This window comes from Simochromis diagramma, unplaced genomic scaffold, assembly GCF_900408965.1.
Source record: "Simochromis diagramma unplaced genomic scaffold, fSimDia1.1 OVJJ01000176.1, whole genome shotgun sequence".
Taxonomy (NCBI): Eukaryota; Metazoa; Chordata; class Actinopteri; order Cichliformes; family Cichlidae; genus Simochromis; species Simochromis diagramma.
Window position 1 is genome coordinate 7,919,935 of NW_024386892.1, and position 12,772 is coordinate 7,932,706.

Sequence of the window (12,772 nt, forward strand, 5' to 3'; positions counted from 1 at the left end):
GCCAAGGCATTTTATCACCACCAGCCGGCATCCCAATAATTAAAGATGGGGAAACTGGCAGGCAGGGTCAAAACTTCCCCACATTCAACGTTCTGTCAACATAGGGCATGATAATTTGAGGCCTGAACAAAACTGTCTGGACAAACAACTAATTCCCCAGCTTAGAATTGCCCTCGAACCTCTGGATTTACCCATGGTTGTCACAGCACATAATGGTCAATATTTTACCACCAGAACTCACCAGACAGTGCCAGCTCAGCTGATTCCTTCACCTAACCACTATAAAGTGATCAGATTCTTTGTGTTCTTTGTTCTACCCACAATCCCAATTTTCTGTGGCTCTCATGGTTAAAAAAATCCTCACATAAACTGAGCAAAAAGGCACAATTACAGATGGAGTCACTTCTGTTTCCCACATTGCGTGCAGCCTACCTCGCCACCTACTCGGTGTGCTGTTGAGCCACATGTCATATAACTCAGACACTTACCCCTGAATAACAAGGTTAATTCCTGAAAATAGAAACCTAAATGTGTTAAACGATGTGTTTTAATGTGATGAATAACCACAGCAGAAACATACTGTAGTGCTGATAATCATGCTTTATTAAAGAAATAACTGGAGGAAAGACTCAAGGAGGGTGCGAAAATAGTCAAAACTACAACTCAAACTTCAATCAAACCCTTAAACTGCAGGGCGACTTGTGGGACTTGTTGTTGAACGCAGCAGTAGGTGGTTTCATACATCTGCTTTGCCGCACCCACCTTGACTGACAGGTGAACTTCTAAAAACTAGCACACAAACACACTGCATACCTCCGAGAGACAGCTCTGTTTCTGCAAACAAGCACAGGAGGGACTCTTATTTAAAGTGATTGGCCAGGTTGGTGGTACAAGTGAAAAGTCTCATCAGTGGTTGTTTGCCAGATGCAGAGCACAAAATATAAAAGAAACACTTGTGCTCAGGGAGTGCAGGCCGCTTGCACTCTGAGCACGTCAGTGAAATAGCAGTACGACAAAATCAGTCGGAGTGCGAGGTCCAGTCATCCTGCTTACATGAGGGTAAATGCAAACAGCATTCAGGATCTCACACTGCTTTCACAATGCTAATGCACTGCTCTCTAAAGCAGTGTATTCATAGTTTTGTCTCTGATTGAGTTAACATCAACAGGGAGCCTCTCTACCTGTTGAGGCAATCTTAAGACTTCAACTTATCGTTGAGGCACAAAGTTTAGTTTCTTAGTTTAACAGAGTATTCGTTCCTGTTGGAACTTTCTCCTGTTAAACCATATACAGTTTCATTTTGTTTTAGTTAATATTATTGTCATAAATAACAATGCATACACTTCCCATAACCGGTAAATTCGGCTATATACATTATGTACATGTCACAGAATAATGGATCAAAAATCCTAAGTCACAGTTATCCAATATGGTACATTTTATAACACCTTTAGACTTTAGTCTAGTTTGGCAAAAATTAATGTCAAGATAGTTACAAAAATAGTTCATATTTACAAGAACAGAAATCCAGATCTTTATCAAGTAGATTCTTTTGCTTGATTAAATAAAAACCCATGAGAAAAGGAAAAAGGGGAAGTTTTGAAGAGTTGTTTTTTTTTCCTTACACCGATCGAATACTAATGTGAACAGTTGCTGTATCAGATCCCAGCTCATTTGACAGTTTGAGGGTGTAGCTTCCAGCATCCTCCTTCTTCACCCCAGTGATAATGAGCGTGGTCAAGTCCTCAGTGGTCTCAATATGGAAGCGTCCGGCAGCAGTCAACTCAATCGTTTTGCCGTCGTGCGACCACTCAATGTGTCTGGCATCACCAGAGAAGGCACAGGCGACTGTCAGGACTTTGCCAGGCTCAATGCTGATATCCTCTGGCAGAGCTTCAATCCTTGGAGCAGAACCTGGAACCCATGATATATGCACAGAACAAGAACCTTTTTTCATTTAGAGTAAGGCAGGCACACAATTTCACAACAGACACAAACAAAAAAATGTTATGACAAAAAAGCATGTTTTGCTAATTGAGCTTAATTCAGCATCTTTATGAGGTTTCATTTCAAAAGAAGGATAATTGTGTTGCTGGTGGATGCAAGGAAGCTAAGTACAGTTTTACAGATTACCAAGAGTCTTATGATCTTACCAAGAGCTCTAAGTGATCCCTCCATGTGGGAGGCCATCTCCATGAGGCTACTGGAGCTCATGGCATATGCCTCAGATGACACGGAGGACATGCTGGACATGGACATGGTCTCAAACTTCATTTCAGCTGCCATGCTGCTGAAGGAGCGGGAATCCGTCATGGATGACATCACTGCCTGCTGGGAAGTAGAAGAAAAGGCAGACGACTCCTCCATTGTATGGATTTCTTTCTTCATCATCACCGATGAACTCAAGGATGACGATGACTCCTTTTGACTCATCAATACTGATCCTGGCAGAAGTAACGATAACACACATGTCATTGTTAAGAATGACTTCAATGTTAGGGCTCTGTTATAATTTCTTTAAAGCATGAAACTGGATCAGATTTTCTGGATGGTGATAGAAAAAGCCTACCTTGAAGTCCCAGCTGCTGTTCACAATAAGCTGTAATCTTCTTGCGAATTGACTGAAACACTTGTCCAGTGAAGTTGAAAGAAGACTTGGATACTCCTCCTTCTGATTTCATCTCACAGGTGTACTCTCCCTGATCACTGTCTGTTAAATTATGGATCAAAAGGCTGCAAGAACCCTCAGAATAGTGCATCTCTAGGCGACTGCTTTGTGAAAGCCTCCTCCCATTCACATACCATACCACCTCTCTGACGGAGCTCTCACAAACACAGGACATCCTCACTGACCCCTCACAGGCTTCTGCTGTTAGCTGACTCATGACCTTGGGGGGTTTTGGGATTGGGGATTTTACGGTGGGTGGAGATACAACTCTCTTGGGGGACATAGTGGGAGGAGGAGACTTCATTCTGGGAGGTGATTTGATCCCTTCAGGTTCAGGGGACTTCAGTGCCCTTGGTGATTTGATGCCTGTTGGTTCTGGGGACTTGATGCCTTTTGGTGTTTTGAGTCCAGGAGGTTCTGGGGACTTGACACCTCTTGGCATTTTGATTCCTGTAGGTTCTGGAGATTTGATACCCCGGGGTGATTTTACTTCCTCAGATTCCAGTGACTTTCCAGTCCCCAGGGTCTTAGTTGGCGGTGGTGACTTGAGTCGTGGCTCAGGAGATTTTAGACCTCGTGGTGACTTAGGTCCCTCAGGCTCAGGAGATTTGACACCTGGAGTCGGTGATTTTAAGCTCGGTGCAGGAGAAGGTGCAGTTGGCTCAGGAGACTTTATGCTCTTAGGAGACTTAATCCCCTCGGGTTCAGGAGACTTCACACTTGGTGTTGGGGACTTCACACTTGGTGTTGGGGACTTCACACTTGGAGCAGGAGATGTTGCACTTGGTTCAGGAGATTTTATACTTGAAGCTGGTGATGTAACTGAAGGCTCAATGGATTTGGTGCTAGGTTCTGGTGACTTCACACTGGGAACAGCAGAGGTTGTGGAGGGAATAGGGGATGTGGCTGAAGGTGCAGGTGACTTTACAATGGGAGTGGTTGACTTCACGGATGGCTCAGGGGGTTTGACTATTTTAACTTCCTGCTTGGGGGTTGGTCTATGGATGGTTAAAGTAAAATGAGCTTCCTGTCTGCCTGCTGAATTCTCTACCACTACTGTGTAACTGCCCTCATGGGAGGCTGTCACAGAGGAGATTTCCAAACTGGATTTATACTGAGTTGTGGTGACCTGAATGTGGTGGGATGAGACAATGGTTCTGCTCTCATGTATCCATGTCACAGTGGGTGCAGGCTCACCATCAATATCACAGGTAAATCTGACAGTCTCTCCCTCCTCAACTGTCACAGACTGAGGCTTAGTGAGGATTCTAGCTGGAAGAGAAAGTTTTGCCTTCTGGACAGAAACTTCCTCATCACCAGCAGTGGTAAATGATTTCAGTTTAGCTTCAGATATGGTGTGTTTCCCACTCAGAGAAAATTTGTCAGATGAATAAGAGGAACTAGATGACAGGTATTCAGCAGAAGCATACTTGATAGATGAGTCATACCTCTCAGCAGAGGAGTACCTTTCAGAGGAGGCGCCATATCTCTCATGTGTGAATACCTCACGTGTTTCGGTTAACTTAGATTTGGTTTCTTCTACCTCAAAGTGGGTCTGTGAAGCATAGCCAGCTTTGAAGTGGGAGATGTGGTAGTGGTCTGTTCGAGTGACTTCAGGGACATATGCTTTGGGAGCTTCCTCATCCTTGCGGCGAGAATAGAAAGTTGTGTAGCTACCACCTGACACCTCCAGGGTAGCATAGTCTGAAGCCTCTCCCTTAGAGTTGGAACATACACAGCGATACGTGCCACTATCCTCTTCCTGACAGTCCAGAATAGTGATGGTCAAGACACCAGTCATGTTGGTAAAGATGAATTTCTCACTGGATTCAGAGATTGCAGTTCCATTGTGGAACCACGTGACCTCAGCCTCTGGTTTAGCTTGCACATTTAGGGTGAATTTTGTATCTTGACCAACTGGGATACGATGAGAACGCATCCTAACAGTAACACGCGGGGCAAGGTCCAAACTGAAAGGTGTCTGACTGACCAACTGATACTTCCTTTCAGATTTCAGAGCAGCCTTTCTGGCCTCGTAACGGGACATGATATCAAAACGGGCAGACCGCTCAAACCTCGAGGAGGAGCGTGAAGACCTTTCAACTGACTTGATGGGGCTGGGGGAACGTGGTCGGGTCCTCTCTGGGGTAGGGGACCTCCTCCCCACAATCTCTCCCTCTACTTCCACAGGATGCCTAGCATGTGGTTGTCTTATCAGTTCTGAAACTGGACGCATTAGCTCAATGTAAGTGGGTGACAGTGACCTTCTCCTCCTCATATACTGAGAGATGGTACGTTTCTTCTTTGTCTCAGCAACCTCAATGGTTTCATGTCTACCTTCCTGCCTTCTTTCCTCATGCTCCATGGCACGTCGCTCAATGCGTACAGGGCTGCCAGCAGGTGAGGCAGAAAAGCCAAGCTCCAGTTCATCCTCCAACATCATTCCTTCTTCTTCCTCTGTTCTCATCAGCTCCTCATCGCTAAGGTCTCCCAGAGATCTCCTCCTAGATCTGAACAACGCCTCTGACACAGGACTGGGAGAGCGGCGTGCAGGTCTGACAGTCTCCAGATCATCTAGAGTGAGTTTTGGAATACGCCATCTTGGCCTATACTGGTCAGTGATTCTAGGAAGAGGCATGACATAGAACTGTTCCCATCTGGACAAACGAATACGTTTCTGTCTCTTCTGCACAATCCTCTCCATCCTCTCTGAAATCTCATATTGATCTTTTAGCTTTCTGTACCACTTCATATCTGACAGAGGTACAAACTGTTTGATACCTTTGTTCTCATCAAGAACTCTGGGATCATGAACCACAGGCTCAGGAATTTCATAGGGCATGAAGATCCTCCTCTCCTCCTCCAACTTCTTGGTCTCTGACTTCTCCTCTTTGATGTCAAACTCACCCTCGACATTCTTCGTGCTCACTGCTGGCTTGTAAATCTCTGCAGCATATTTGAGAGCTTCTTGAGCAGTGGGATTAAGAGGTACAAGCTCCTCAGTAGCAACGATTTTCTGAGCCATCTTGTTGGTCTTTTCAATTTGTTTCTGTATGTGCATGTATTTCTCTTCCTCAGTCCTATATTCTCTCCTTGTATAGGTAAGGCGGTCCACCTTCAATGTTGCCTGACAGCTGGCGGTGCCAGCAGAGTTGGTTGCAGTAACTTTGTAAACACCAGAGTCCTCAAGTAGAGTCTCTCTAATGTGAAGGACATGAGAGTCAATGTCCTCCTGTATGACAACCACCTTGGGACCAAACTGTAGTGGATGACCATCCTTTTGCCATTTAAGAGTAGGAGGTGGTACACCTGAGACTCTGAGCTCAAAGTGGACACTCTGTCCCTCCATGCACTCAACATTAGCCAGCAGGCGTTTGAACATGGGCCTCATAGTTTCTTCCGTCACAGGATGTGGTGCCACAGTGAGACGGGCCTTGCAGCTGTCTTCTCCAAACTTGTTGTGGGCCATAACAGTGTATTCAGCATCATCAGTCATGTCCAGGTTATGGATCATGAGCTGGTATAGACCCTTATCACTAGTGAAGGTGTACTTGCTGTCATTATCACCTGGTATGATTTTTTCACCATTCTTAAGCCAAATTATGCAAGGCTCTGGATGCACAGTAACAGTAACACCAAAGCGCACATCTTCGCCAATGAAAGCGGTGCGGTTGTAGAGAGGCAAAGTGAACTCTGGTGGTCTCTGCAGAAGCTTAGTCTTGTCAACTCTCCTCCTTAATTTCTTGATGGAGCGGCTAAGATAGTACTCTTTGATACTCCTCACTGTCTCGACAAAAAGCTCTCCATAAGCACTGTCTTCTCCATCATCACTCAGCACTTTGCATCTGTACACACCATTGTCACTTTCTTCAATGTCCTTTACGTAGATACTGGCAAAGCCATTACTATAAGTAATCTCATACTTGTGGCTTGTGTGTAGCTGGCAGTTACCAAAGTACCATGACACCTGTGTACTCTTGTCATACTTGGCAATGCTGCAAGTGAATCTTGCATAACCACCTTCTTCAGCTGAGGCATGCATGACTGGGCCAGCACGGAAGCCATGGCACTCAGTTCCAATCTTCACTTTACCAACAGCCAATCCCCTCTGGTTCTTGAAAGCACCACCATAGGCCACACGAGCTGCTGATACAATAGTATCAACCCTCTTTACCAGAGTCTGATAGTACCTTCTGTGTCTCAGTGTCCTGATAGCCTTGTTGCTAATATGCTCTATTTTCATCTTGAGCCATGGGTGCTCCAGAGCCTCATGGGCTGTCATACGAAGCTTCCTGTCCTTGACAAGAAGTCTGTCCACAAAGTCCATAGCCTCCAGGCTGATATCCTTAAATGCTTCACTGTCGAAGACATACTCACAGTTGGTGATATTCTCAATCATCTTTGTGGTAGACTCTGCTGCAAATGGATTAAGGCCACTGAGTAGAACATAGGCCATAACACCAACAGACCACATATCTGTGGCCGTTGTGACCAAATCATGGCGGTGGACCTCTGGGGCGCAGTACTCCGGTGCTGAAAAGAGCATTCTGATGTTTTCTCCCGGCACCAGAAGCCTAGCCTGGCCCATCTCAATGATCTTTATGTTGGTACTTTTCCTTGTAGTGTACACAATGTTGTCTGGGCGGATATCAAAGTGGCCAAAGTTGTGGGAATGCAGGAACTTGAGAGCAGAGCAGACTTGTCTAAGGTACTTGACAATCTCCTGCTCTGTAAGCTCAAAGTTGCTGGTGCCAAGCCGCTCAAAGATGTCAACTCCAGAAATGAATTCAAAGATAAGGATGATCTCCTCCATGCTTTCAAAGTATTCATGCAAGTAGATGATATTCTTGTGCCTTCCCACATTAAGAGCTTCAATTTCCCTTAAAACCAACTCACGATCAGTTCCTTTGACTTTGATAAACTTGGCCATGTAGGTTTTCTTTGTGGCAATCTCAATACAACGGTGAACCACACCAAACTGGCAGTGAGCAAGCTCCTCAGAGATAATGTACTTTGAGGACAGCTCCTTCACCTTGTAGAAAAGAGCCTCCTCTTTAGTAATTTCTCTTGTTTCGTCCACTTCCTCATCATAGTTCCTAATTACAGACTTGTCTTCCTTTGTGGTGATAGGCTCAGTTGGTTCAGATGGTGGGCTCAGACCAAACTGGTTCTCGGCAATAACACGGAACTGGTATTTGGCCTTTCCAAATATGTTGATGATAGTGATACTACAGTCAGTCGTTTGTCCAGCACGAATCCACCTATCACTGGTGGTGGGGCACTTCTCCACAATGTAGTTAATAATGTTGCTTCCACCATCACTGACAGGGGGCTCCCAGACAAGAGTGATAGAATCCCTTGCAATTTCACTAACCACAAGGCCTTTTGGAGCTTCAGGAATGTCAGCCACATTCACCTCGATGGTTTGCTTGTCCATTCCAAACCTGTTCTTTGCAGTAATAATGTAGTAGCCAGTATCTTTCCTCTGGACTCCCTTCTGGAATACCAGGGACGTGAAAGACCTTGTGGTGATGACTTGGTGATAAGGAGAGTTGGAGAGGATCTCCTGACCTTTCTGCCAAGTGATTGTTGGCTCAGGTTTGCCAGAGATGGGGATCTTGATGGTGATGTGATCACCACGGACAGCATGGACTGCACCCATTCCTTGGAGCTCTTGAGGCAGATAGATCTTAGCAGGAACTAAAATAAAAATGACCAAAATCATGACTTATTCTCATGAATGTGGGCTTTTTTTAAAATCAGGAATTGGAAAGAAGATATCATGCATTTAGTGCATTCTAGAAAATATTTGGAAATTATGATATTACCTTCCACCTCCAAGTTGGCTGTGGTAGAGATGGATCCTGAGGAATTAGTTGCTCTGACTTGGTAAACTGTGGCATCATTCTCATCAGCAGAAGTGATGACAAGCTGATAGTAGCCTCCCTTGAACTCCAGCGCTTTGATCTTAGTTCCATCTGCCAGGATCTCCTTTCCACTACGGTACCATTTCACAACAGGCTTTGGATAGCCCAACACCTTGTTGGAGATAAAAGAGACAAAATAAATAACTGGTGTCCACTGAACAATGATGTTATGATTGTATTTTTGACTTAAAAACTGAGAGATTTTAAAGGAATAAGCAATTTAGTTTTAAAAAAAGTACCTTAGTGACAAATGTTGCACTGGCATGGTATTTGACAGTCATGTCTCTGATCTCCTCCCTGAATGTGGGAGTGCGAGGAGGCTGGTCAGACTTGGGGATGATGGGTTCAGAAATCTCACTCCATTCGCTCTCACCGCCCATGTTCTCACATTTGACACGGAACTCATACTCGAAGCCTTCAATCAAGCCTGTGACCTCATAGTTGGTCTCTGCAATCTTCTTGGTAGTTACTGACATCCACTTGTTCTGTTTCTTCTCACGTTTCTCCAGGTAGTAGTTTGTGATTTTAGCTCCACCATCGCTGCTTGGAGGCTTCCAACAGACAACACAAGAGTCCTTTGTGGAGCTGATAATGAAAGGCTGCTGTGGGATGCCAGGTTTTTCTGAAAAACAAATAGGAAAGTTACTATAGTGCAGAAGTCCCATATTCTATGCAGTGGCAGATCTTGAAAACTAAATACGCTCCTTACAAAATGAACACATTTAAGTTTCTAGATGGTACTCTATAACTTATGCAAAAAGGAGACGGTCGGGTAGAAGCTGTGGTTGATTTGAGACAGAATAAGCCATCTGTGAAGAGGACACCAAAATAAAATATAAATAAACTTACCAAATGGACTCTTGATTATAACCACTGATGGGATCTCTAGAGGCTCACTGACTCCATATTGATTCTGAGCTGAAACCCTGAAGTAGTAGCCAGCATTCTCTGTCAGATTGAGGACACGGCAGGTGGTTCCAGACAAAGAGGAGGACACCAGGTACCACTGTTCCCCTTCTTTGGCCTCCCGTTTCTCCACAATGTAGTTGGTAATCATTGATCCTCCATCATCCTTGGGAGCCTTCCAGCTGATGACAACTGAGCTCTTAAGCAGGGCTTCAACAATTAGGGGCCCCTCAGGCATGCATGGCTTGTCTAGAAACACACACACACACACACGCATATATATATATGAAAGATTTGTAGACTGAAACTGAAAACTCATGCAAAGGGCTTTCATTTGTAACTTTGATTTTAAATTTATGGATAGATGGATGGATGTGGAGCCCTTAAGCAATTTGTTTATAGTTTGATCTCACCTTGGATTTCTACACGAAGCACAGTGTCAATAGTTCCAAAGAAATTGCTGAGCTGCACCTTATAGCGACCAGCGTTGGTCTTTCTCTGAACATTCCTCACCACGAGGTGGGTGTAGCTCTCTGTGTTTTCAATGATCACATTTTCAGATGGATTCAGAGGCTTCTTGCCATAGAACCACATGATCTGTGGGATGGGACGGCCAATGTATACGACATGAAGGCGGAGACTGGTGCCAGCCCCAGCAAAGTATTTTTCCTTCAGGGGAAAGCCAGGGTGAAACTGGGGAGCTGCCTGTAAACGCAGTTTACCACTGCTCTCGATCTCTCCAGCCTCATTGATTGCCCTACAGGTGTACAGGCCCTCATCTTCCTGTTCATCTGTTAGAATGCTGAGGGAGTGGTTTCGACCATCTGAGCTCATTTTGTACTTGCGGCTCTGGATCAGTTCCTTGCCAAAGCGGTACCACTTAATCTCAGGCAGAGGTCTGCCAATAATGCCACAGGTCAGAGTGCCAGACTCGCCAAGTTTGGTTGTTACATCTTGGATGTCTTCTGTCAAAGCTGGAGCCTCACCAACTGCAGAAAGACAGCAATGTTTAATCACACTAAATGTATTTAATTTTTACTTTTTGTTGTAAATTGAAAGGAATTACAAATAAATTGGTTGTCTTTCCCTTTAAACATTAGGTTTTACACGATTTTGACTTTAACATTAAATCTTGGTCAAAATTTGGTTCTAAGATATATTTTTCTGTTGTCAGTTAAACAACATTTGTATTGAACTTGCCAGATATGTTATACATTGAATGTCAAATTCTACTGCAACGAGGTCATTTGTTTTGATAGACCTCAATCCTGCAACAGCTTACCACTCAATTTGGTCTTGATGCCCATAGGTGTGCGACGAGGTCGGCTGAGTCCAGTCTCGTTCTCAGCAAAGACTCTAAACTCATACTCAGTGGCTTCCATTAAGCCACCCATGGTGAACTGACGATCCTTCGAGCGCTCCTTATTGCATTTTTTCCAGGCACTCTCTCCAGCCTGCCTGAACTCAATCCAGTAACCTAGGATCTCCTTGCCACCATCATGCTCAGGCCTGAGCCAATGGATGGTGATACAGTCTTTAGTGACAGAGACAATGTCAATCTCTCCTGGTTGGCTAGGTTTGTCTACAGGAAAACGAGGAAGGAAAAGGGTCAATAATCTTGGTAAATTCATTCTAACATCAATTTAGGTATTTTAGAATGTATGAGATGGGTTTCCCTTATCAGCACAGACTGATTTAGATTGATTGCAATGAGTTGGCAATCTGTCTGCATTTATAAATTAGATAGCAGTTATTTGCAAAATTTCATCAGTATCTCTTAAAGTAATTGCAGTCACTCTGAGTTGGACTGTGACTGTTTGGAGGTGGTGTCACCTCCTACCAGGCGACCTGTGCAATCACCTTGTAGTCAAAAGTGGTGACACAGAGGTTGAGGGTGTTGCACGTTCAATCTCTGGGTGACTAGTCACCGTTACTACATGCAAATGGTTGACAAATGCCAGTAACTTAAAAATTAACAGTCACTAAGTAAAGGAAGAGTTGCAAGGAGGTTGTTGCCCTATTTGTACTCTAGAGTGACTGAGCCATAACTCACCAAATGGATCTTTGCAGACTACAGATTCAGAAGCAGGACCAGGTTCGCTCTGTCCAATGTCATTTTGTGCGACAACTCTGAACATGTACTCTGCATCAGGGATGAGACCAGTGGCATTGAACATGGTGGTGGTGATGTGGGTCTTGTTGTGGCGGACCCACTTCTCTGTTGAAACCTCCCTTCTCTCAACATAATATCCAGTGACACGAGAGCCTCCATCGTCGCGGGGCCTGGCCCAGGAGAGAGAAACTGTGGACTTGGTAACATCCATGATCTCTGGTGGGTTGCTGGGAGGTTCAGGTGGGCCTGTGATAAAGGATGGTTTTACAAATTAAATTATCAGAGTTACAGTATGTTCAGAGTGTATGATTATCACAACAATAGGTTTATTAAATACAAAATTTTCCCAGTTCGACTGAGAAAGTTGGACTAATAACAAATATATCACTACTCACAAAGTGGAGTCTTTGGTGTGACAGACTCTTCAGATTTTAAAGCTCTGCTGACACCAAACTGATTCTCAGCAGCAACCCTGAAGTGGTACTCCACATTCTCCTTTAGGCCCTTCACCACTAGAGAGTTCCCAATTACTCGAGCATCCACTGTATACCAGGCAGCCTTGGGTACCTCCCGCCTTTCCACTATGTATCCCAGGATGTCTGCACCACCGTCATCTGATGGTGGCCTCCAACTGACTCTTACTGATCGGGCCTGAATGTCGTCAAATTCCAGAGGCCCTTCTGGGACATCTGGGCGACCAATCACTTTCACCTACAGAGAGGAGGTACAGAGAGTTCGTTTTTAAGGCTGCAAATATTATTAGATTTTATACAATATATGTTTTCATTTCATTAGCCATTCTTTAATAAAGTCTTTCAGACACGCTCCCCACCTTGATATAAACAGCCTTCCTGCCACATTTGTTTTCCAGCACCAAGTCGTAGGTACCAGTGTCATCTTTATGCGCCTCTTTGATGACCAGCTCAGTGATGTCATCATGGGTAGCAATCATGGCCCGATGGGAGATGTCACGACCATCCTTGGTCCACTTGCATGTAGGGATGGGTTTACCCTTAATGGGTACAGACAGGTGGATGACACCACCTTGTCTGACCACATAGCCCTCTTCATATTTAGGATCCAGCTCATAGTCAGGATAATCTGAAGAAGACAGAGGTTTGATTTTTTTTAACTAAAGCTAAAAATGCCAGGATGCTA

The 12,772-nt window shown here is 44.6% G+C and overlaps 1 protein-coding gene across 30 annotated transcripts in view; it reads right to left on the bottom strand.

The window, feature by feature from the left end:
- Window positions 1-580: 580 nt before the first annotated feature.
- The window catches only part of ttn.2 (titin, tandem duplicate 2), a 226,054-nt gene continuing 213,862 nt past the window's right edge, over window positions 581-12,772 (bottom strand). For 29 of the 30 annotated variants that reach the window (XM_040034145.1, XM_040034143.1, XM_040034160.1 and 26 more), the window contains 11 exons: window positions 12,447-12,715; window positions 12,010-12,325; window positions 11,555-11,860; window positions 10,784-11,083; window positions 9,915-10,490; window positions 9,445-9,750; window positions 8,835-9,217; window positions 8,497-8,707; window positions 2,570-8,368; window positions 2,154-2,444; window positions 581-1,914 (listed from right to left, as the gene is read on the bottom strand). In XM_040034145.1, the coding sequence (XP_039890079.1) occupies window positions 1,622-1,914; window positions 2,154-2,444; window positions 2,570-8,368; window positions 8,497-8,707; window positions 8,835-9,217; window positions 9,445-9,750; window positions 9,915-10,490; window positions 10,784-11,083; window positions 11,555-11,860; window positions 12,010-12,325; window positions 12,447-12,715 (9,050 nt within the window). In that variant the 3' untranslated portion in view covers window positions 581-1,621. The remainder of the gene's footprint in view (window positions 1,915-2,153; window positions 2,445-2,569; window positions 8,369-8,496; window positions 8,708-8,834; window positions 9,218-9,444; window positions 9,751-9,914; window positions 10,491-10,783; window positions 11,084-11,554; window positions 11,861-12,009; window positions 12,326-12,446; window positions 12,716-12,772) is intronic. The other variant, XM_040034140.1, reaches the window with a different exon arrangement.